General features: G+C 38.9%; 1 protein-coding gene across 15 annotated transcripts in view; it reads left to right on the top strand.

Annotated features, from left to right (window-relative positions):
* The window catches only part of afdna (afadin, adherens junction formation factor a), a 113,355-nt gene that overhangs the window by 61,751 nt on the left and 26,308 nt on the right, over positions 1–25,296 (top strand). For 11 of the 15 annotated variants that reach the window (XR_532409.2, XM_008397227.2, XM_008397225.2 and 8 more), the window contains 10 exons: positions 1,434–1,454; positions 4,673–4,818; positions 5,066–5,160; positions 5,974–6,239; positions 6,491–6,634; positions 6,709–6,907; positions 7,559–7,665; positions 10,029–10,109; positions 22,091–22,156; positions 22,232–22,305. Coding sequence is in view for 14 of the 15 variants with exons in the window: in XM_008397227.2 (XP_008395449.1) it covers positions 1,434–1,454; positions 4,673–4,818; positions 5,066–5,160; positions 5,974–6,239; positions 6,491–6,634; positions 6,709–6,907; positions 7,559–7,665; positions 10,029–10,109; positions 22,091–22,156; positions 22,232–22,305 (1,199 nt within the window). In the remaining variant the exon portion in view is untranslated. The remainder of the gene's footprint in view (positions 1–1,433; positions 1,455–4,672; positions 4,819–5,065; positions 5,161–5,973; positions 6,240–6,490; positions 6,635–6,708; positions 6,908–7,558; positions 7,666–10,028; positions 10,110–22,090; positions 22,157–22,231; positions 22,306–25,296) is intronic. The other 4 variants (XM_008397231.2, XM_008397239.2, XM_008397235.2 and 1 more) reach the window with 1 other exon arrangement.

Here is a 25,296-nt window from a genome sequence, read left to right on the forward strand (position 1 = left end):
GCTTTAAAATGTTAAAATTAAACCCAGTTTTTTTTTCTTTTTTGGTTCAGTATGAGTCAGATTATTTCACCTAAAACTTTGTGTTGTTGTTTTAACATTTTTCTTCATTTTAAATAATATTTCTGCTGATATTTACATATTTTCTGTTGTTTGCACTGGTTTTTTTAACGTCGCATACTGTAAATTGTCTGTTTTTAATACATATTTTGTACATTTTTAATTGATTTTATAGCCTTTACAGTACCATATATGACTCTTATTTTTTTAAAACATATTTTAATACTTTTATCTTGAATCTACATGCTCTTATATCCTGTCACCTTCCTGCTGTTATGCCTGAATCTCCCCACTGTGGGGCAGTAAAGCATATTGATATTCAGTTCTGAGCAGCATTTCCTGACAAAAGGTGGGGAAATAAAACATTATAGCCAGCTGTGTTTATAAATACAACTGCATGTAACAGGAATTACTGAAACAAATGGTAGTAAGATAAAAGATCCACTTTGTGTTTTTATTCCAGTTCTTATTTGGCCTTTTGTTGTTGTTGACATTCCCTGTATCTGTTGAAGTTAATAGATATTTTAGAATAGAAATTTATTGTTCTGCCTTATGGTAAACAGAAGAAGTACAGCAAGGTTAGCTTGCTGTAGTTATTAAAAATTGCATATTCAGATAAAGTAAAATGTCAACAGACTCATTAGAACATTATTGTGTGAATAGCAGCAGTGATGGACAGACTTACTGAGTTTTTTGGGAGGCTGCTTCCCAAAAAACTCGTGGCATCTTCTGTGAGGAAGGACCTTCGATGAGGCTCCTTTATGCACCTAGGATGCATGTTTTATCATTTTCATGATAATTTCATAAATGTTTGGCATTGTGCTGAGTAGAAGAGCCACTAAATGCTCCAAAATGTTCAAGTAGAAAATTAATTCAGCTAAAGACTTGGAACCAGAGCTTTTGGTGGAAGAAACTGAAAAAACGCCAAAACAAAACAAAAATAAGTTCAGCTTGAAACCTCACATTGTGAAAGTGATTGAACATATGGATTAATTATCTTTAAATAATGCAAAACAGGGAGAAAAACTCAAAARAAAATCAGTTTCTGCATACGAGTTATTATGCTTCCTTCAGTTATGAATGATTTAAAGCTCATATAAAAGCTAAATGTCCCGAATTAGTGTCCGAGTTCTTCCCGTTTTAAATCGTAGCTCCATCACATGTAAGAAATCTCGACGGTTTCTACGTTTTCCTGTCACGTCCATCAGTCCGATGTTCATGAAATCATTCTGGGTTGCGTTGTGTAAACCATGTGTGAGCTGGAGTGTCTCTGTTGACATGCTGTGTCCATACTGTAGCTGTTGACGTGTTTTCTCTCTGTCCTGTAAACGTGTCCTCCTCTTCCTCCTCCTCCTCTTCCACTTCCTTCTGTCCAGGAGATTGCTGAAGGGGATCAGGTAGGACATCACAACAGCACACCATGATATGGCTGCCAAAGACTTTCTCTTCTCTACACTGCCATTTTTCTCTGTTTGGGTTGGGCGATGTTGAGAAAATCAATCATTATTCAATTTTAAGGTGGTTTTTTTTTTATGTTTGATTGGATGTGGTGAAATAGGGTATGAAGTTAGTTGGTGGAGGGTGTGGAGAAGAACAAAAAGATGGATTCAGTCTGTGTGTTGTATGCTGTACTAATGTGCAACAAGTCGGTAAAAAAGATTAGTTGGGATAATTTTATTAGTCTTTATCCAAAACAAGAAGCAAACTTTAGAAACCATTCGTGCTACCTTTGAAGCGCTAACCATAGACATTAGGTTAACACACTGTGCCAACACGGTGTTTAGTGGAAGCTAATGCTAAAGCGCTAACATCAAATCAAACTATATCTGCCCTTAAAAAAACTACAACCCTCAAGTTCCAATTTAATTCTGACATAATTTACACGTTTGATAATTCTGAGGAAACAAACACATTCTCTGTGTGTGCTTTCATTTTATTTTGTTTTATCTTTTTGAAATAAAGTTATGGGGGAAATAAAGAGGAAACGGAACTCCTGCGTAAACAGTCTTTGCCCCCTTTCAAAATAAAAGCATGGAATAAACTTCTAGCTACCTGAAGAGTTTTTAAGTCGATAACCAAAACTTAAACACAGATGTTGAAGTTTATTCATCAGCCAAGTAAATTACAGCTCTATAATTAGCTGGAAAAATGAATTTAGGGGATGCTACGTTAGCAAAAAAATGCTAAACAAAAAATTAGCTCCGCTATTAGCGCAGTACCATTGATACATATGACACCAGGGCTTCCCACTGATGATGTGAAGGGTAAATTTCTTATATAAACTGCAGTACAAAAAACAGCATATGCACAATTTGGAGGTGTGTGCTCTTCCCCAGAGCTGGGAAGCCTTATTTTTCCTTCCATTAGTCCAGTTAGAGAGGAGCTGAAGCGAAGCCAACAGATCGAGTCACAGAAGGGGGGAAAGTTTTCAAACAAACATTTACTGAGAATAAAATCACATCGCTCAACCTCGTGAATCTTCTGCTTCCTCCACTCTTCTCATCTCTCTCTGTGCTTTGTTTTCTTCAAACCAGCCCATCATTGTTGCTGCTGCTCCTTTTATTTTTTTCATTTTTTCTTTTCCATCCTAACAGAAATGTCAAAAAAAAGAAAAGCAAACAAAAAACCAAAGCCATAACCACACGTCCTGTCCACAGCTGGAAAACTAAGCAACAACAGCAACAACAACCTGACTAATCTCATTTAGCTTCCTGGATCCTGCCTGGTACTAAAACAGCCAAATAAACCGAGAAAACCCAAACCAAACCACTCTCTGTCACTGCTGCTCCATCTGTAACTCTGGCGTCTTGCTTCTCCTCAGCAGTGTGGACGAGAGACGAGTCGCGACCTCTGACCTCCTCCACCTCATCTGCTTCGTTTGTCTGTCTGGAAACTCACTGAACATGTTCATCTGTGTTTCAAACCTGGTTTTGTTTTGGATGCAACCTTTCATTCTCTGGCTGTCCTGGATGAAGGTTTATTTTACTTTGTGTTGTGCGGTTTGTTTCCGAGGCGGGGATAGACGAGTGCAGGTCCGGTCAGCTCCTCAAACGTAAACCATAAATCCTTTTCTTTTTGTTTTTTTAGTTCACTCTGCAAGCAACCGGGTTTGTTTTCAGGCGGTTTTGAAATTAACTTTGAAATTAACACGGCAAATGTATTTAGAGTTGGAGCCAAAAGTATCTTTGATTTACTTTCTTGTGCAAATATCTTGGTACACTTGTTTAAGCAAAGATGGGAGTTTGTTTTAAGTCAGTAATTTCTTAATATTGATGAAAAATTCTAGTTAAACTTGTATCAAGACATTTTTCCCATGTTATAAGTGAAACAATCTGCAGTGAAACCAGCACTTTTTCATCAATTTATGTAATAATGTAACACAAAGATCTTGCTTAAAAGTTGGTTTCCTGTGAGGGAATGACATCATAACATGATTTAAAGCTAAAGGAAAGTTGATTTTAGACAAAACTGTCCCTTCAAATGTCTGCACACCGATAGAAAAGTGGAACCAAAGTCAAAATTCTTGCTTGGACAATTAAAATAATGTAATAATTTAATGAAATTGCAGGTTTAAATAAACAGTAAAGAACAAAAGGATAAAAACAACGAGATGACTGGAACAGCTTTAAAAGCTTAAAAATGAACAGATTATTTCAGTTTTTCCTCTTTAAATCTTAGTTTCTGCTTCTTTTTTTTAAACTAAATATATTTAAAAACACTGCAACATCTCAAAAACTTGCCAAGTATTTCTGGCATAGTTTGTAGTGCTAATATCTTAAATCACTTGAAATAAAACTAAATTTAATTGCAAACAACTTTTCAGCAAAAAATAGGAGCTTGTTTTAAGTTAAATCCTTAATATATAAAAAAAAACTGCCAGTAGAATGAAATATTATAACTTATGTGAAAAATGTCTTGTTCCTCTGGCAGTTATTTCACTTATAGCTAATTCTTTTTAATCAATATTAAGGGATAATTGATTTAAAACGCGCTCCTTTGTCTTGTTGAAAAGTTACTTGCAAATTAGTTATTTTTAGTGTACGAATATATTTGCACTAGAAACTAAATATAGTTAGATTTTGTGTTTTTGCAGTGAAGATGACAGAAAATCACGTTTTTCTCTAATAAATGGCATCAAAATGTTACTTTTAAACCTTTAAGCTCCAGCATAATTTTATTTTTGCCGTAACCTGGAGGACTTGAGTGAATCCCGTCGTTTATGTTCTGCTCATTGCTTGCAGTGTGAACAGGTCTCAATCCGCTCTGTGTCTGGTGACGTTTGTGCCTGGAGTTGTGTGTGTTGGAGGGGAAAGGAGAGCTCACCTTCCTGTTGAGCTGTTGGGCTGTGTTGGAAAAGCGTTTGGAGACGTTTTATTCCCCGATGCGACAGCAATGACCGATCTTCTTCTCGACGCAGGCTTGGGGCGTTTGAGGCATGAATCTATCTCTGAAGTAACAACTGCTCCTTCTGGCTGCCACTCAAACACAAACCTCCTCCCTCTGTTTCTTACCGCTAACATCCGCGGCCTTACCGGCCTGCAGCAGCGCTAACGGCTTCCTCTCCGTGTGTTTTTCTTTCTGTCTGTGTTTGTGGTCGTGATCGGTGCGTTTCCAGAAACAGAAGAACATCGCAGGAGCGCTGGCTTTCTGGATGGCCAACGCCTCCGAGCTGCTGAACTTCATCAAGCAGGACCGGGACCTGAGCCGCGTCACGCTGGACGCCCAGGACATCCTGGCCCACCTCGTCCAGATGGCCTTCAAGTCCGTTTGCAGTTTACTTTACTCTTCGTTTCATTAATCGTATATGTAGCTAAACTAAAAGAAATCATCAAAGAAAAGGAGCAGAAAGAGAATATTAGAATAAAAAATTAGTAGACAACTTAAAATGATCAGATTTAACTTTTTATAGGTCTGTGAGTAAAATGAACATTATTTTATTCTATGAACTACTGACAACATGTCTCTGATACTCCAGGCGTGTCGTTGATGATCTGTGTTGTTTCATCAGGTACCTGGTCCACTGCCTGCAGGCGGACCTGAACAACTACATGCCAGCCTTCCTGGACGACCCAGAGGAACATAATCCACAGAGACCCAAGATCGGTAAGTTTAGGGAGAAATTTACATTGTAGCTTTTTAAAATACTACAGCGGATGCAGCCAGTGGTTCCCTCTTTTTGCATCGTTCATCGCTTTGCATCAAATGCTGCATTCAGATATCATTCAGAACCGAGATAATTCAGCTAAACGGGTCGGTTTAGCACCGGCATAGACGAGGAAGAGGAGGATGACGAAGAAAAAGGTAAGGAAAAGGAAAGTTAATTTTTGCTTTCCTTTTCCTTAACTCCTTATTTTTTGTCCTCCGTTCTTTGTCTGCTTCTGTCCTCTTCATCTTCTTCATCCTCCTCTTTTTCATCCTCTTCTACTTATTTTTTTCTTTGCTTCTTTCTTTTTAGTCGTCTGACTTGTCTTCTGTTTCTTCTTCGTCTTCATCTTTGCTGTTCTTTCCATTATCTTTGCCCTCTTGCTTCTGTTTTTTTTTCTTCTTCTTCTCATGCTCTTCTAGGTTTTCTGTCATTGGGTTTAAGCTGAAAATCTGGCCAATCAGAAGTTACCGTCCCCTGCTGACCATTACTGCCACTAATAAAAGAGCGAGCTCATATTTGTTAGCGAGAGCAAACAGATGAGTGGAGGGAGCGTCTTTTACCCGTCGCCACGCTGCGTTCATGACGCCAGAGATCAGATCTATCCGCTCTTGGTTAATACGATTCTTGGCAGGAATGTGACGCCGTACATTTCTCCCCAACAAAAACATAATTGGACTGATAGATTTCTGATTTAACGTCTCGTGCTCTGAGCTCTCAGTGGTTCTGGACGTTTGCGGAGTTTCATCCGGGTCTCGTGTTTGTGTCTCCAGAGGACGTCCTGCAGACGCTGACGGGCGCCATGTCGCTGCTGCGCCGCTGCCGGGTCAACGCCGCCCTCACCATCCAGCTCTTCTCGCAGCTCTTCCACTTCATCAACATGTGGCTGTTCAACAAGCTGGTGACTGACGCCGACTCAGGACTGTGCTGCCACTACTGGGGCGCCATCCTGCGGCAGCAGCTGAGCCACATCGAGTCCTGGGCCGAGAAGCAGGGCCTGGAGCTGGCAGCCGACTGCCACCTCAGCCGCATCGTCCAGGTGAACTCTATTCGTCCTAAAAATAATAAATAAATACCTGTTTGTTCAAGAGTTTTCATGGTTATATATGAGCAAATGTTGGTTAGCATCAGTAAAGGCCAGGAGGGTTTTAATGGTGCAGTTAGAGGGAGGAGAAAAGAGGAAGTTTATCAGGTTTCTGGTAAACCTGATAAATTTATGTGAATTATTTTAAAGAGTTTGAAAAGAAAAGTTAAAGATTGTGATGCGTTTTGCCTTTTTTGTCCCTCCAGGCCACCACCCTGCTGACCATGGACAAATACTCCACGCAGGACGTCCAGAACATCCACAACACCTGCTTCAAGCTGAACTCGCTGCAGCTCAACGCCCTCATGACCAACTACCGCTGCGCCCAGGACGAGCCCTACATCCCACCCGTAAGCCCGCCGCCCGCCGGCGCCGCCTCCGGCCGGAACCGGTTCTGGGAGTCCATTCTGTGCTTTGTGTCCAGGACCTGATAGACCACGTGGTGGCAGTAGCGGAGAACACGGCGGACGAGCTGGCGAGGAGCGACGGCCGAGAGGTGCAGCTGGAGGAGGACCCCGACCTGCAGCTGCCCTTCCTGCTGCCGGAGGACGGCTACTCCTGCGACGTGGTGCGGCATCTTCCCAACGGGCTGCAGGACTTCCTGGAGCCGCTGCTGCAGAGGGGTACGCCTGGCTGCTACTGTCTCTACCTCTAACTCACTTTCTATCCATCTGTCTGTCTCTCTATCCATCACTATTGCTCTCTATCCGTCTATTCATCTCTCTCTGTCTCTCCCTCTCTTTCACTCTCTCTCCCTCCCTCCCTCTCTCTAATTGTGCTGCCTCTCTCTCTCTCCTCTCTCTCTCTCCTCCTCTCCTCTCTGTCTCTCTCTCCCTCTCTCTCTCCTCTCCTCCTCTCTCTCTCTAATCATGCTCCCTCTCTCTCTCCTCCTCCCTCCCTCTCTCTCTCTCTCCTCTCTATATCTCTCTCACCTCCTCACTGTCCTCCTCTCACCTCCTGTCTCCTCCTCCCTCTCCCCCCCCTCTCTCTCMCCTCCTCTCTCTCTCCCTCTCTCTCTAATCATGCTCCCTCTCTCTCCCTCTCTCTTTCTGTCTCCGTCTCTCTCTAATCATGCTCCCTCTCCCCTCTCTCTCTCCCTCTCTCCCCCTCTCTCCTCTGCCTCTCTTCTCTCTCCCTCTCCCCTCTCTCTCCCTCTCTCCCCCTCTCTCCTCTGCCTCTCTTATCTCTCCTCTCTCTCCCTCTCTCCTCTGCCTCTCTCCCTCTCTCTCTCTCTCTCTCTCTCTCTAATCATTCTCTCTCTCTCTGTTTTCCAGGTTTCTGCAGACTAACTCCTCATCCTCGCTCTCCTGGTACCTGGACCGTCCACTTTGAAGGAGCCGACAACGACAACCACTTCTCTGCTGCCGACAACACTGAAATGGTATCACGCAGATTTTAGTTTCACGTATTTATCTGGTATATTTATGGATTTATTTACTATTCTCATCCCTCCAGGGCACGATATTTATGTTTTGAAGTAGCTTTTAGATGAAACTGTGAGGTAAAACTGACTCAGGGAAACTCTGGAGGCTCAGAGTTTCACTGAAATATTTACACTTTGACTGATATTTCTTCCATCTGTAACCTTTTCTTCATAATTTCAAACTAAAATTAAGCATTTTCTATTTAGTAGTTGTAGAGATTTCAATGTTTTCTTTGCATAATAAATTTAAAAAGTGATTTATGTTTCTATTTTTTAGCTGCAGGAAGGAAAAATGTTTTTTTCATCTAAAAAGAATCTGAAAGACGTCAAGGCCATTTTAAGGCAGCAGAATAATCTTTTTATATAATAAATACTTTTTGCTTTGCCAAAACATTCATTAGCCTTGAACTTGAGCATCATGTCAGATCCCAAACTGAAACTAGAGAGAGAGAGATGAACAGAAATGGAGTAAAATGTTGCAGAACTGTGAGGTTGAAGGTAAATTAGATGAATTTTCCTCAGATTTAACGGATCAGGGAACATTTCCTGCTTTCAGACGAGACTCTCTGGTCTAAAAAGGTAAAATTCCTGGACAGAAGTGAAGCCTCTGACGTCTCAGTCGGTCTATTTTTAGCGTGCTGTAAACCCGACTCGGCCCAGAGGTTCTCTGTGTGGTCCTCCAGTCCGACGGCGCCGTTCACTCAGAGACTCGCTCTCGGTTTAATCAACACCAACGGCAGCGGAGGGAGTCAGTTAGTGAGCGCAGCAGTAAATGACAGACTGCACACTCTCAGCCACTTCCTGTGTAATTGGTCTGTTTATCCCTGCGCCACTTTTTCATGACTGTAGTCTCGACATAATCCAGGCGTCTGGTTAACGGTGAGTTCAGGCGGGTCGGAGCTGAACATGGGTAAAAATATAAACCAAAGTGGTGAAAAGTGGTGAAGTTTAGCATGTTTCAGTTCATTTCAGTGGTTGTTTGGTTAACCAGCACGTCCTGTAATCATCTTAATATTCAGATTTTTACAGAGCAGTGCTGATGTCGGCTGATCTGAGGATAAATATGGGTTCATTTCTAAAATGCAAACCTCATAATCAGCTGCGTTTCCATGAGAAATGTGGGAAAACCTTCGTTGATGATCACGTGAGAGTTATTTAAAAAACACGGCCTCCTTCAAGGTTCTTATACGTAGGTGCTTGAAATCCTTGAAAATGTTTTAATTTCAAGGTTAAAACCAGATATTTTCATACACCAAATAAAAAGATGCATCTTTTTTCTCAGTGTCTGAAGTTGAATCTGACTAAACTTTTCTTGTTTGAGGTCAGTCAGAATTACCAAAATGATTCCCAATTACTTAACGACTTATTGATCTGTGTAAATTAAATAAAAGGTTCTTTTATATTTTATGTTAAAAGAAGTTATTTAAATTTGTTTTTTTTTTTTTTGTTAAATTGGTGTTTTGTCCTCAGACCTCAGATGAGAGAAACTTTTCAGAACATTTAGTTTACTTTGTCGCTGTAATAAATAATGTAATAGTGAATTAAAACTCTTTTTAGTTAATTTGTCTTGTTTTTATCTCCAAAATGAAAAGTGTGTGATCCCTGCTATTAGCAAAGACGACTCGTTTCAGTCCAGATCTGAGCTGCAGGTTTGCAGCTGGTTGAAAACATCTTTGAACTGGAATTGGATTTAAAGTGTGGTGTTGGAAGAGCTTGAAAACCTGCCTTGAAAAGTGCTTGAATTTTACTGAGAAGAGTGCAAACCCTGTTTATTACTTATTGGATGGAAACAGCAGAATGGTGAAATTGTGTTTTTTCAACGTTAGCAGAATGTCGACGTCAGAACGCATTGGTAATGAAAACAGAGCTATTGTTGAAGCTTTGTTTGTTTTGTAGTTTAGCGATTTAACCACCAGTTAGTGTTTGAAACAGTCAGACTCTTGGTTGTTTTGTGTTGTTTTTTTGTCATCCTCCGCCGTGACGTGGGAACCTCTTCAGATCTCCGTCTCTCCCCACCCTGTGGCCCCGCCCTCCCTAAACGAGCCCTGCTGTGTGTGTACATAAGCGTCTCTGAGTTGCCATGATGTGGTTTTCATTCTTGACTCCATTCCAGAGACCACAGGTCCCTCTGCGGTCTTCCCCTCCATCCATCCATCCTTCATTCCTTCCCTCCCTTTTTCCTCCCTGCTTTTCTGACTCAGTTTCCAGCGTTTCTCCGCGCCGTTCGGACGTCCGCTCCGTCCTCTCCAGGCCTTTCAGATCCACCCCACAAGTTTCTTCCTTGTTTACAGTTCGTCCTTCCTGTCTCTCTCTCCTTTCAGCCAATGAGGAAAGAGCCGGAGGTTGTCACGGTGACCCTGAAGAAGACCAACGGCATGGGCCTCAGCATCGTGGCCGCCAAGGTAGGACCTGATCCGCGTGCGTTTCTTTGTGTTGCTGGCTGTGAACACATGGAGCGTTCTGGACGGGTGCAGACAGAACCAGCTGCTCTGCTCTCACTGTTGAGTCTGACAGCGGAGCGAAAACCAAACACTGACGCTGCACAGAAGCTTCTGGAACACAAACCTGCTCTGTTCACCTCCAGCCTGGCTGTGAGCAGGGCTGCAGGAAGCGTGCAGCTTCAGTTGTTCCTCCTGTTCTGTGTTGAGTTGTTGCTGAGTGGAACTAAAGGGGCAGTTTCATATAAAATCGACCTTTTTTAGCTTAACGTCATGGTGTAATGTTATTCCGTCATCAAAAACAAACCTTGAAGCTTGCCTTGTTTTTTTTCATGCATGTTTGAGAAATACTTTAGTGTCTATGGCAACCATTCAGCTGTACAAAAAAACGCCTGGGTGGACGTAGCCCCGCCTTCGAGGCGCAGCTCCTCCCCCACTCGGCTCCTTCAGACTAGCCAGCAGCAATTAGCGAACACCTGGTGGAGCTGCTGAGCTCATTGTAGGAGCTACTTAGTGACACGCTGGTAAAAACTTTGTTAAAGGGTTAATAAAGGAGCCATGTTGTGATGACTTCCTGAAAGTGGAGTTTTTAAAGAGACAGAGGACCAATTTCAAAGCGTTAAATGACAAAAGTAACATTTCTTTTAATTTGTGTTTCATGTATACATTTATACAACTGAAGGTAACATAGTTCATTATGCTAGAAAATGTGTCTGGCAAAGACGATGTGTGAGAAAGATTATGCATTTTTATGCTCAGTCTGCAGATTTTTAAGGTCTTGATATTTATGTCAAAGTTCAAAATACAGTATTTGAGTGAGTTTGAATGCAAGACGATTTTTGTTTGCTTTGTTATAAAACTGAGCTAAAATTGAGTCTTCTGGGTGAAATCAGTAACAACTTTCATCCAAAGTAAAGATTTGATGCTGATTCTAAGGATGCGTTCCCACCAGTCCTGTTTAATCTGTTTTAAAAGTTTTTTTAAAAGTCCAGTTTATTTGCAGAAGCGTTAAGGCGTGATCAGACTCTGGTCCGCCTACAAACCTCGGTCTCAGTTCATTTGTAGTGAACTCTGGTTCGGTTTGAATGTATATTTGAACTCCAAGCGGACCAGACCGCTCCAAAAGAAGGAAGTGGACTACAGCGCAGGGCATTCTGGGAAAGTACATCCAGAACAAAGCGCTAATTCAGCGCTAGCAGGAGAAATGGCTCATGTTTTTTTGTTTTGTTTTCACAAATAACAAAATAGGAATTATGCTAAATTTTACGCTTTTGCATTTTGTAAAGAAGGAARTTGAGCTCAGTGTCTTCAGAGGYTTTTTYCTTCAGTAGTCCTAGGTGCAGCGCCCCCACAGGCGAGGAGGGGAACAGTYTTTTCAATTTGGTTTGTTTGACAGTGGAGTGTGAAAGCAAACCACAGCAGCTGAAAATGTAGCAAATGTTGCTCATCATGAGTCATTTTATTTATTTCAGTTGTGCGGTTTTTATTTCCTCTTTATTTATTGTTTTTAGTTGGAGTGTTTTATAAAAAATGAAAGTTTATTAATTTTTTAGAGGACAAACTTGCGTTAATCATCATATTAGTTGAAAATGGTTTCAAAACGTTAATATTTCATTCACTGGGACAAATTATTGTCTAGCAAAATTTTTATCTTTGTTCATTGAATTTGATTGTTTGAGAAAATAAACATTATTATGCGTCACCCTAATAATGTCAAATTAAGCTGAAAACATCTTTATTTAATTAGTATTTTACAAAATGGAATCAGTTTAAGACTTGAAAGTCAATTTAATTCTCCCAGAAACCAMACATCTACCAATGTTTTCATTAAAAATGGCTTTATAGCTTCTGTAATCAGTGAGAAGCTGAAGGTGCTAGATAAGGCGGGAAGTGTCAGCTGTCGGCATGAAGCATTAAGACACTTTGTCTGTTTTAGAAGAGCGAGTTTCCTGCTGAAGTCGAGAGCTTTCCTGCGCTGCTGCGCGCACGTGTTGAGTCTGTGTGTGGGGAGGAAGGACGCGCGGAGGAAACCTCCTCGCCTCGCTGCGTTTGTTTTTTCTGGGACGTCTGAGGAGGAGGAAAAGTAACGGGTATGTGGGATGGGAAAAGGCAGGTAGAGCGCATTTTATCAAGCAGCTGCTGGAGCTGACGGTAGACTGGGCTGAGCTCCGGCCTGTTATATAACCGTGTGTGTGTGTGTGTGTGTGGCTGGTGGAGCTGCAGCAGCGCTCCACCTCAGTCTGACCAGCAGCCGTCCCAGCAGACGCTTCACCTCCTGAATCACCCACCGTTTGACAAACTGTGAACTTAGGAACATGTGGAGGAGCTTCGTTTCACTCGGAAACGTTTCTGGAATCCACCGCGTATTTTTGGACACATTTACGGGAATTACYGCCGCTTYTTCATAATTAACTCTCCTTGTGTTTGTTGAAAAGTTTTTAACTTTTTAACATGACTTCCAGTAAAATCCTGTGAGGTTTTTTTTCTGTCTGAACTTTGGGAATTCGGAGTTCTTCGCTGTCCCACGTCTCCGTCTGTAAACAGTGATTTATTTTTTTCTTCTCCTTTTGAATGGATTACCTCCAGCCGGTGTAATTGGGAGGCGCCGGACTTGTCGGTTCATGTTAGCAGGTTGAAGAAGCTTGCTGGGATAAAAGCAGGTGTGCACAGTTCTTGCTCCTCCACCAGTTTGGACGTGGCAGCCTGAACTGGTTTGGCAAAAGCTTAGCAGGAAGCAGCAACATGTGGTTCTCAGTGGTGGGCAGGAGAGACCAGGTAACCACTTATTTTAATAAAAATTATGCYATTTCTCTTTTTAGTGATGATAAAAGCCTAAATGTGTGGATTTGGCTTAAGATGTCCCACAGTTGCTGTGGATAGATCTGCATCAAACAGACATTTAGCCTACATGTTGATCTGCTGTCATCCGGTGCAACGACCTCCTGGTTTCACTGTTTGCTTTAAGGGCCGTTCTGCTAATGGTTAGACAAAAGTACACAACAGGCAGGTTGTAAGATGTTTGTGGAAATGTCCTGTTGAGGTWGAATTAAGATTATTAAACTATCACCGATTGGTGATCGCTGCTAAATTACTCTAAAGCTTTTATTTCTTATTCATTAAATGTGTCAAAGCTCCCAGTTTATGTTATGGATGGCAAAGATGCTTCTCTTCGCTCTACTACTTTCTGTCGTCGGTCCAAAGAATATTTTTTAAAAACTGAGTGAGATGGGCCTTTGTCTTGTTTTGTATGGTGGCCCAGACGGGTCATAGAAATCCAAAAACCACGAGGCAGCAACAAAACCCACAGCTCAAAAGCAAAAAGCCACAATGCAAGCTGCAACAACAGATGCCACGATGCCAACACTTGCAAAAGCCAACAAGGTAGCCCGAGCAAAATGCTTAGAGCAAAAAGTAACCATGCTAACTCTACCAAAGTGCCACCAAGCTAACTCTAGCAAAACCCAGGTTTCTGTTGGACACAAAAAGCAAAACCAGAAGAAATCTGTAAGGAAGAGAAAAAGGAAGAGAAAACTTGTGCCTGCAGCACAAGTTTTTCTTAGTCCACAAAACTGAATCAAGACTAAAAACATCAGACTGAGCAGATCAGACCTCAAATAAAACTACAAATTGTTTCTTATTATGAAAAAGCTGACTTTTGGTGTGCAGGACGTTCTGCACACCAAAATGTTCTGCACATTGTTTCTTATTATGATAAAGCTAACTAAGCAGCCTGCTTTTGATGTGCAGAACATTCTGCACAGTATTAAGATAAAGAAGYAGGCAGGACGTTCTTTATATCTTTGGAGAATGTTTTATTCACAGATCTGGTTGATTAAATAAGATRAACCCACAAGCAACAACGTTGAGAGCAGAAATGAACAATTTTGAGTTCATTTTAAGAAAACAACCTGCGCAAATTCACTGTGGGACATTTAATTTTTGGAAAAGTTTTCGTCCTGTTTGAAAGAATTTTGTTTGTTTTCTCCAAAGTGAAGCTTTGCTCAGATTTGTTTGTTGACTGAACTCATTTGTTCCTGAGGTGAAACAATAACATGAGAGCATTCTCCCCTGTGAAGGCAGGAACAATGAGAGGATGTAACACACACACACACACACACACACACACACACACACACACACCCGCTCGCCTTCCTGTAAAGCTGCAGGTTGGACGGGTTCACAGCGCGTGTGGCGGTCGAGTGAAATGTGTGTATAGAGGTTTGTGTGGAAAGAATTACATCATAGTTTCAGGAAAATTAAGTTTCATTCTAKCTTTTGAGTAAATATTGCAAATCTGCAGAAACAAATCTATTCTGTGGTGAGATTTAACCTTTAACRCCCTTTTTGCCAAAAATGCAATTACAAAAAAGTAAATTTTTTCCTAATGATCCAATCACTTCACATTTTATTAGTTCTCGCAAAGATGGATTTAAAAAAAATCATGTTTGGAGATGACAAACTTTGAACATATTTTTTTCAGTAAATATGTTGTAAAAATGACACCAGAAGTTAACAGTCCAGGTGATCCACACTTTGAAAATAAGTCCATAAAATTAGTTGTGAAAAATATTACAGAACTACATGAGGAATATTTGTTCCAGAATAGTTGGTAGAAAAGCAGTTATAGCTGCGGTTATGAGTGGAAAAAGTAGCTGCGCACGTTTCTTAGTTATGATTTTCATTCCTTCTTCCATCAAAGTCGTCTTTATGGTTCTCTGCAGTTTGACTAAAGTCAGGCTGGTCCATTGTTTTGGTTTTAATCTTTATATCAGTTTTTAAAATTTTCTCTTTAAATTTATTTTTTTGGGTTATGTGTCGGGTTTTTAATGCACTGCTGATTTTCTCTGCACTTTTTAGTTTCCACTTGGAAATTAATGAAGTTTTATTGACTCAAATTCTCTGAAAAATAACTAATAATTTCCTTCTTTGTGGTTTTGGGGATGTTGTTTGTTATAAATCCACCCTTGTTTCATTTTCAGGTTCTTATCAAAAACGTCAGTTTCTTTATTCTTGCTTCCGTTTCATAATGTTTGCTAGGAACTGAGAGCTAGCATAAACAGCTGATTGTAAAGTGATGTAAAGTAACATCGGCACTCTAAAGAGTTTTGGTCGGATCTGACCACATTCTGTTTCTTTAGAGCTTTATTGGCTTGTTCAAATAGTGTGAAAGCTGAAAAATGCCTTTTCTTCACCAGTGGAGTCTTGTGCAATGGCAAAAAAAACTACCTGCTAAATTCAGGTGTTTCTGAATTTAGAAGGATTCATCTTTATGAATCCTCCTTGACTGGAAAACTCTTCTATTCTTCTGGGTTTTTGCGTCGTTTCTTTAGAAATACATCCAAACAAAAACATCTGTCTGTCCTGGAACAAAAAGATTGTTAGGATTAGTCAAAGCCCGATTGCTATTTTTAAATATTGATATTTGTGTTCTTTATGTTAGTTTCTTTATTTAAAACTATTTACTGAGAAAAACACGATATGGCTGATATGGCAGAAAAGCTGAAAATATAGGTTTCCCATATCTGTCGATTAAATATCTGAAATATTAGCATTTCCACACTTTTCACTCCACACAGTTGTTTTATTAGCTTTAAGCTGTTATGAAGCAAAACCATAAACGGCTGCTGCGCCAGTAACTCAGCAGGTTGTTGCTAGGTAACCAAAGAATGAGCTAGTTGCTAGGTAACCAAAGAATGAGCGAGTTAGCACGGCTAGCAGTGAGAGGTTCAGCTGCTAACGTCTGTCTCCTGCCTACATCTCCCAGAATGCTGTGCAGTTTTGTATCAGAGTTCAATGAATATTTTATAATATTGATTATTGAATATTCTATTAGATGCATTATCTGTTGACATTGATCACGGTTCATAATGATTCAGCCCTACGTTTGCCGTTCAGTATTTTCTTTCCTCTTTATTTGTAAATTTTTTTTGTTGCTCTTTTAAATAATTTTTGTTTTCGTCTAAAATTTCATCTATTTAGATGGCTAAGGTGAAGAAATAAGGAAATGTGAAGCTGCAATGAAGAAGCTGTTCCAATAAGCTCACTTTTTTTTAATTATTGTAATAAACTAGGGGAAAACTTGCTCATTTAAACCCTCTGCATTCCTGCATTCGCTGCAACTTCAGCYGTTTTTGGTTGAAATAAGTGGCATTTCTCCTTTTGGAGATCAGTAAAAGTGCGGTTGCTCATCCGGTAGATCCTGAGCAAACAGAACAAAAACAGCTCAGCTGGACCTTATTGACGTTTTGCCCTTGAACCCGTCAGCATCAGACGAGACGAGCGGTTCAGCAGCTTTGTAATGAGCTAACGGCTCGTGACTGAGCTGATAGCGGTGGAACTAGCTGCGGCTAAAACAAGCCGCTGCCATCATGTGTGTTTATATTTGTCTGCTGTTTTCAGGAGCCCAGCTTCTGTTCTCTTGGCGTTTTTTGTTTTGCAGCCGTTTATATGAACGGAAAACGGAACTGCCTAAATATATTTCTGCCTCGTGGTGAAGCTGTTTTTCCACCGCGTCTTTCTATTTGCAGCGTGGGATTTCTCTAAAACAGCTGAAACTTGTAGCCTGTTATTAATAATAATATCCATAAATAACCCAGAAATCTTGAGATTCAGGACCTGCCAGTTGAACAGAAACGTTGGTTGTTGCTGCAGCTGTTTATAGTAAAACCACAGCGGCCATATTCATCATAATGAAAGCGTAGTGATGTATTTTTACGGCCGCTGGCAAGAAATATTGAATCACCGCTCTTGGAGGATGTTCACTTAAATGTTTGACTGTGTAGAAAAAGAACAAATTTTACACCAACTTCCCACAAGTAACCGCTCAACAGTCTGTGGGGTTTCAGCCAATCAGATCCAAGGAAAACAGATGGTGCTTCTGGATTGGCTGCTTCACAGACGACGTCCTAACCTGCATTTTCTTTAAAATGTCTATAATATGTTGAAATAATTTGGAGTTAAATTACAGAATAATGTACGAAAAGTCGCAGATCCACTGCCATGTTTTTAAATATACAAACCCATTCAATATATATTGATTAATTGGAAAAGATCAATGTCTTAACACCTTTATTTCTGACTTTTAATGAAAACACAAAATTTTAAATCAGAATATCACATCAGAACAATATATATAGTTATTTTAAGACAAATGTAGGTTTATCTTCAAAAGGTACTTTTAATCTGATAAATTATACTTCAGGATTTATTAGTGTTTTTTTAATGTAACTATAAAAACAAATTCAGGGTTTAGAATGAAATAATTGAATTTAAACAGAATAACTAAATGTAACAGTAATATTTCTCAGATTGACTTTCTTATCATATGGTTGGAAATTTCTTTCTTTTTTTGACATAATTTTAGGAGAAAGTGCCTCCATCTTTCTTTTGCAAAAGTTTTTTTCTTTATTTAAAAACCTAAAAACACGAGAGAAAAAAAAGACTAAAAGTAGTTCAGCTTGGTGACTCCATATGACTTTTATTTTGCTAGGCTGAGGACAAAAACAATCCTTGATGGCTAAAGTACTTTACAGTTTTATTTTATTAACTTATTATTCCTTCCAGTTGACTCGAACGTGATCTCTAATGTCAAAACTTTAATGCAAACTGAGAAAGTTCAACATTTTGTTATAATTCAGTCAGTTAATTCAAATGAGAAACAGTTTATCCATATTCCTTTCTAAAAGGTTTTGTTGTTGTTGAATTATTCCTCCAAATAAATTTAAAGTTAATAATCTATCTGCAGTAATAATGTTTTTTTTTACTAACCCACTGAGGATCTGGAAGCAAAAATCTCAGCTGGTTTCCTCTTTAATCAGATTTGAGCTTTTATTTTGGGTGGATTTCAGCCTAGAAACTGTAAAGTTGTATTACATCATGTCAGCCAGGCAGAGCAGCGCTGTAATCTACTGAAACGCTCTGATACCTGTGTGGGCGTCCCGCCAGCCTCTCAACGCTCCGCTGTGGATTAGCGGTTTCACGGCGAGCTGTAATTGTGGTGCGTTCGCAGTACTTTCTGTCCGCCGTAAATCAGGCCGACGTGTGACGGCGTGGGTCTGATGTCCTTGGCGGTTTTCTGTCCGAGGAGAATCTGTCATGTCAAATCGGCAGAGTCTTTAATGGCCGTCGCATAGTAAGAGCTGAATGTTTCCTCTTTTATGGAGCAGGGATTCATCGGAGGGCTGGAGTTTCAAACACTTTTATTTAATGTCCATCTGAATTTCATGAATTATCAGTTGATTCTGAGTAAAATGTCACACATACATTTATAACCCTCCGATTTTCGTCTCAGGTCCAGTACACTGCAAAAACACACAATCTTAACAAGTATTATTTTGTCTAGTTTCTAGTGCAAATGTCTTAATTCAAGTGTACTAACTTTTCAGCAAGATACAGAAGCTTGTTATCAACTGGCAGATTATTTCACTCATAGCAATGCAAAATTGTCTTGTTAAAATTAAATTTATCTGCCCCCTTTTCATAGATATTAAGGAATTATTGACTTAAAACAAGCTTCTTTATCTTGCTGATAAATAACCTGTAAGTTATTTGAAGACACTTGCAGTAGAAAATAGACTAAATTACTTGGTAAGATTTTGTGTTTTTGCAGTGCAGGTTGACTTCATGACAGACATTCAGGTTCACTGCGTTTATTCTAACAAAAGAGGAAAGCAACAGTCCAGAAGCTTCTGCCCCACGGTTACCAACGGCAACAGACAAAGGGGGAGGAGCTGTCAGTTACTGGTTGCCGCGGTAACCACCAACTGTCCACAGCAGCGTAACTTAAACACCAATAAATGTCTTTATTTGACTAAATGAAATAAATTAAAAGAATAAATAAACACATTTTCACAGACTTCACATCTATGATATTGTTACATAGCCTGGTGTAATCTTTACCAATTTCCATACAGCCAAAAAATAAAAAAATACGCTAAAACTTTTAGTCAAAACTTGTTTTTTTTTTTTATCTAAATGGCCGTGTTTCTAGGCTTGTCACGGTAACGATTTGTGCTGGATGATAAATGGTCCCAGAAGTTATTGTGATAAATGATATTGTTCTTTTAAGACCATAAATGGGTAATATAGTGATAATGGTATAATAATGCAAGAACACGTTCTCAAAGATCAATAAACTTTAAATTCTAATGAACACTTAGCATTTTAAATATTAAAAATAAGCAAAACAGAAACGACAAACAAAATAATGTCTCTGTAAACAAAATAGACTAACGCATTAGACTGAAGAGTTTTATTATCCAGTCTGTGGTGGAGAAAAGGAAAAATGATTATTATTTAATTATTGAGCCCATTTTAATTTACCATGGAGTAATTGATTTATCTCTTATAATGGCAGGCCTGCTGTTTCCATTGGGAAATGTCAAACTGCTCATATATATGGTCGATGGAAACACAGCTAATGTCTATCTGTGTTATTTTATTCTAACCAGATAACTACCGATTCCCACCAGCTGAACTGGGTCAAAGGTCCTGATGAGGAACAAGTGGAAATTGTGACTTTAAGTTTTAGTTTTTAAAACCTTTTTGTTGCCAACTTGCAAAAATGTTGATCTTCATATAAAAACATCCACAGCTGCAGATTTATTCCCTGCTGAAGTTCATTTAATCTTCTCTCACTAATGAACTTCATTTTATGCAAAGCCCTTAAATCTCCTTATAATAGCTGCCACATAAAGCAAACATGCCTTGATTTGTGAGGATCTCCTCTGTTTCCTCTAACTTTCTGAAACCTCTCTGACATTCGGAGGGAATTCCCTGAATTGTCTCTTGAAGCTGTTTTGGCCCCAAGCATGAAGCCGCGGCTCCGTCTGAGACAGAGGCTGCAGTATTCAAACAGGAAGTTCACTCCTTTCACGACAAAAACACGAAAAACACAGACGGCAGTCATTATGGCTGGCCTTCTTACCCGACATTTAAACAAGAATCTCTTCATAAGTGCTTCATTTTTAACAGATAAGTGTTTAAATGGTGTTTAGATTGTTGCAGAACTGCATTTATTTTAGTGGAGCAAACCTTCACACAAACTGCAGCGAGAAAAGCTGCAAGTAATCAAAAATGTTTCTGAAGTCGGCCACCGTCTCATTCTGCTTCATAAAATCCTAAAAACCCTGCGTCTATTGGAGCCGAATGCCAGAAATGCTCCTCGGGCATTTCTCTGGAATATTTCTGGTTTCTGTTTGCGCCGTTGCAGATTCCAAGGATAAACATGTCGAGAAGCGGATAAAAAGCGTGTGAGCCATCTAATAATATCCCTCCAATAAACCTTCTGGAAATCAAACTCTGCCTCTGGTTACTGACACTGACGGTGCGGCTTGATTCGCAAAGAAACGACTTCAGCTTGAGCAAATATGATCAAATCTCTGTGGATGTTTACATCCAATCTCATCTGTCATACAGCAACTTTTAGGTTCTTATTGTTCTGCACTTGTTGTGCATTTGGAGCCCAAACATCCAGCCGAAGTCATTTAAAATCTTCCTGAGCAACAGAAGGAACGAGGAGTTCTCTGTCGTGATTTACAGCAACAGAGGAGTCAAACTTTGTGACAACGTTGTGCAAGATAACGGAGAACAACCTGCTCTCCACTGTCGCTAAGCAACGCATAAACAAGATTACAATGCAGCTTTAAATAATTTTTTGTTTCTTTGCAAGTCAAACTTTTCCTTCTTATTTATGCAAAACCCAGATATCCAGTGCTGAGATCGCACTGTCCTTCACAGTGCGATATGTTTGGCTAGAATTAGCCAGGTTTGTTTGCTTGTTGCAACAAAATTGTGTATTTCCTTTCTGATTAAAGGATTTGGGGGATTTTTGTGATTTTTGACATTTTTAATGGCCATTTGACCATTATTTTTTGCAGAATAAAATGTTTACGTTGCATAGTGACGTCTCATTTGGCGAGGAATTGCTTCGTTGCTCACCAACACCAGCAAAACTAAATCACCTGCACGAGTAAATCTTCAGACCCTGAGGTTTCAAACACCAGAGGAGTCCAAATTTATCTCAGGAATGCAGAACTGGATAACCTGTAAAAGTAATCCGTGTTTCCAAAACACTCTGAGCTTTTTCTGTATCCACAAGGCAAATCTGGAATGAACGATTACATTTCCCTCCCAGCGGCGTTGCTGGGCTGAAACGATTAATCAGATTAATCGACTCTTGAAATAATTAACTAATTTAGTAGTCGATTAATCGTTAACTGGAGGATGTAGACTCCAAGAAAACAGAGCAGTAATTAAACCAAAACTGTACAAAATATTTTATCTTCATTATTTAAATATTGAAGATGAAAAACCTTCTTTCTATAAACCTTTTGTACCCAGAACCAAAGTATTTGCTTTATCTTCTTTGTTCAAAAATCTGTCAAACAGAAAGCAGCTTTTTCTATCAGTTATTAACAGTTTAATCCCAGAAATGGTAAACAAATCAGCCATACACTGTGTTAAGTTAAACGGAAAGATCAGAGTTTTTTACGTTGCTAGAACGTGAACGTGAAAAACTGATTTGCAGCAAAGAACGCTGATGTATAAAACCTAAAAGTTCTAACGTATAAAAGAAGCTTATGTGGCTAAATGAAAAATCTATTTTTTTTTAAATCCGATTAATCGTCAAAATATTCAGTTAAATAAATAACCTTTTCTCCTACACTTTAAATCATGGAAAGGTTTGTTGTCACTCAGATGATGGATTATCTAAAGGATCTCTAAACCTCAGAAGCGGTTTAATGCGGCTCCAAGCCGTTCATGAATCACGTTTTGTTAGCAGCAGACTTTGGTGACGATGTTGGATCTGACCGCTGCTTTTCAACATTGTGATATTTATATCATCTTTTTGTTTTAATTAGTTCTCCGTGTTGTTTTAAACTTTGTGAACGCAGATTGCGCACATCGATGTTCATTTCTGTCGGGTTTCCTCTCCGTCTCTGCAGGGTGCCGGACAGGAGAAACTCGGCATTTACATCAAGTCTGTGGTGAAAGGCGGCGCGGCCGACAAGGTGAGTTTTTGCTAAACATTAAAAAAAATAAGACGTTTGGAAATCTTGCGGTGTCTTACTATGGGATGTTTGCAGGACGGCCGTCTGGCAGCAGGTGACCAGTTGCTGAGCGTTGATGGACGCAGTCTGGTCGGTCTGTCGCAGGAGAGGTGAGAACAGGAAATGGTTTGCATGGAAAATGTATAACGTTGCATCAGAAGTCTGCACTTTTAATATCATAAAAGCTAAAAATTGAAACTGGTTTAGAGTCGCTAATGTTGCCTGACCAGCTTATAATTATTGACAAATATATAATATAGGAATTTAATTATTTTTCCGACAATCACCGTTTTATTTCGACCTCTGAAGTTTTGAAATATAGAAAAGCATAAAACTTTTACAGAGAGGATGGATACATTTGTGGAAAATTACGAAAGAATTTTTTCCATCTAATAAGAAAAATAGATTTAAAAACTTTTTGCTCATAGTTTTAAAGTCGGACTGTCGTGGAAATTTAATTATTCCACTTAAAGAAAAACTATTCTTATTTTATCTATATTTAAAAAATATTAGTTAGCTGTTTTTTAAATAATTGTTTTAAACCAAATCAATTATTATTTTATCATTTAATACAGGAAATTATAATTTTTCCAGTTTTATTTTTATATTCAAGTCTTGAAAGAATAACAAAAAACTTTCACAAAAAGAAGATGGATGATTATTTTTTTCCTTTGGGAATGAAAATTATTTCATAAAAAAATACAAAATATTATTGTAGTTAAAAATACTATGTAGTTCTTTAAAAAATTTTTTTTTTTTTATTTAGCCAAAGTTATAATGAGCGGTTCTGGAGGGTCCAAAGAGTCAAAATGGGTCCAAACAGTAAAAAAATGCGTGTTCCTGCTTGGATAGCACAGATAAAGCAACAGGATTGTTGTTTGGTGTCGTTATGCCGACCCAGCGTTGAGCCGGATTATAAATAATATATTTAATTGCATTTGCATGCAGGACGAGGCTGGAACTGGAACATTTTTCTGTAATTCCCTGAACGCCTTTCTTCCTTCACTTCAAACAAGTTTAAACGGATCAAAGCTCAAAACTTCTCCAAATTGTTCCTTTGGAGCCGGTTCCCTGCTAAACCGAAACGATCTGTTTCATTCCCAAAATGTGGATCCAAAACAAGTGCATCATCTGTTTACAGGGTTTGGAAACATGAATGTGGTGAAGAAAATTACACGTGTGGATCTGGACTGAGCTCAAATTACAGCAGAGGGACAAATCTGTAATCTCTGGCTCCTCTGGTCGATGATGAAGGTGTTAATTTGGTCCTCAGGCCCCACCTTCTAGGAAACGTGTCTTTATTTTAGTCTGTTATTTAACTCTGAGCTAACAATTATTCTGGTAACTGATTATTCTGACGATTGATCGATTAATTGGATTTAAAAAATGCTATATTCTGTTGCTTTTTCATTTAACTGCATAAGCTTTTTTTATACAGTATTAGAAATATACTAAAAATACAAAAAAAAAAACATTTTTAAAATAAAATAAACATTTAATTCCCTAAGATCCATTAAAAACATTCCTTTACTGACTCTTGATCATTTATGGGAAACGATGCATCTGCACCTCGAAAAGCTGATCTTTTTCTGCTTGACTGATCTGTTGATTATTTTTTTTTAACTTATTGATAATTGGACTTTTTGTAACCAGGAGAAGCTAAAACTGTCCCTGAAGGAGTTCAGGGTAGAACATATTTAAAAAGAAGAATGTTTTCCATCGTAAATCAAAAATGTTTGTTTTCTTTGCTCAGTTTTGGTTTAATTACTGCTCTGAATATGTTGCTCTTTCAACAAATGGCTGTTTGTTAATCCAATTAAATGATTAATCGATTGCTAAATTTGTTGATTAATCACGATTAATCTGATTAATAGTTTCAGCTCTTTTCTAAAGGTTAAAGCTTCATGATTCAAATTGTCAGATTAATGACTTATGTGACTTAGCTCTGCAATAATCTGATCAGGTTCGTCAAATCATACTTTTGAACAACACTGAAAAATGTAACAATGACCTCGAGCTCAACTGAAGTTAGTTTGGTGAACAAAACTGACCTTTAATGTCTGATTAAACAGAAAATTAAGCAATAAGTTGAGTTTTAATTTTGCACAGAAAAAAGCAATAGATTAAAAAGAATGTAAAAATGTTTTTAATCCAAAAATTATCATGATTAATGCCCAGAATAAAGTCAAAATAATGCCAGAATAAAGCATTAATGTTACCAGAATAAAGTCAGAATATTGCAACAATAAAGTCAAAATAATGCGAGAATAAAGAATTAATGTTACCAGAATAAAGTCAGAATATTAGGAGAATTAAGTATCGGAATTAAATATCACTTAATTCTCCTAATTAAGTGATATTACTTAATTAGGAGTAATAATTAAGTAATTAATTACTTAATTATTACTAAAGTAATTAATTATTACTTAAGTTTATTGTTGATTGTCATCACAATAAACTCACTCACAATAAAGAGTGAGTTTATTGTGATGACAATCAAAATTGTTTTATCACGATAAATGATAACCGATACGATAAATACCCACTCCTATTCTAACATTGTCCTGTTTTCATTGGCATCATAATTAACATAAAGGCTTGAGAATATTAGTCTGAATGTAAATGTCATTTATTAAATGGTTCTGTTTATCTAATGGAATAATGACGGTGAAATTTGATAATTCTAGCTTGTAAAAACCGTCTGGAGCTTAAATTTACTAAATGGAGGCGTTGAACAGGAACAACGCTCCTGTTTTACAGTGCAGCTTCTCCACCAGGATGTCACTGACAGCCAAACTACCAGCTGTCTGTTTACATAAAATTAGATTTAGTGCAAAAAATGAATGTCGGCGAAGCGGAAAGATTCAAGTGGAGTCATGAGACGGTTGGATCAAAGATGGAGCCGCTTAATGAAGCTCGTTACCGCAGATTTAAACCCTGGCTGTCTGTTGCGTCACTTTAAACGGCCACATCAGGGGAAACGTTTCCTTGAAGTTGGGAGATTGATGGTCTTGTGTGTGTGTGTGTGTGTGTGTGTGTGTGTGTGTGTGTGTGTGTGTGTGTGTGTGTGTGTGTGTGTGTGTGTGTGGCTGGTGGAGCTG

This window comes from Poecilia reticulata, linkage group LG21 (assembly GCF_000633615.1).
Source record: "Poecilia reticulata strain Guanapo linkage group LG21, Guppy_female_1.0+MT, whole genome shotgun sequence".
Classification (NCBI taxonomy): Eukaryota; Metazoa; Chordata; class Actinopteri; order Cyprinodontiformes; family Poeciliidae; genus Poecilia; species Poecilia reticulata.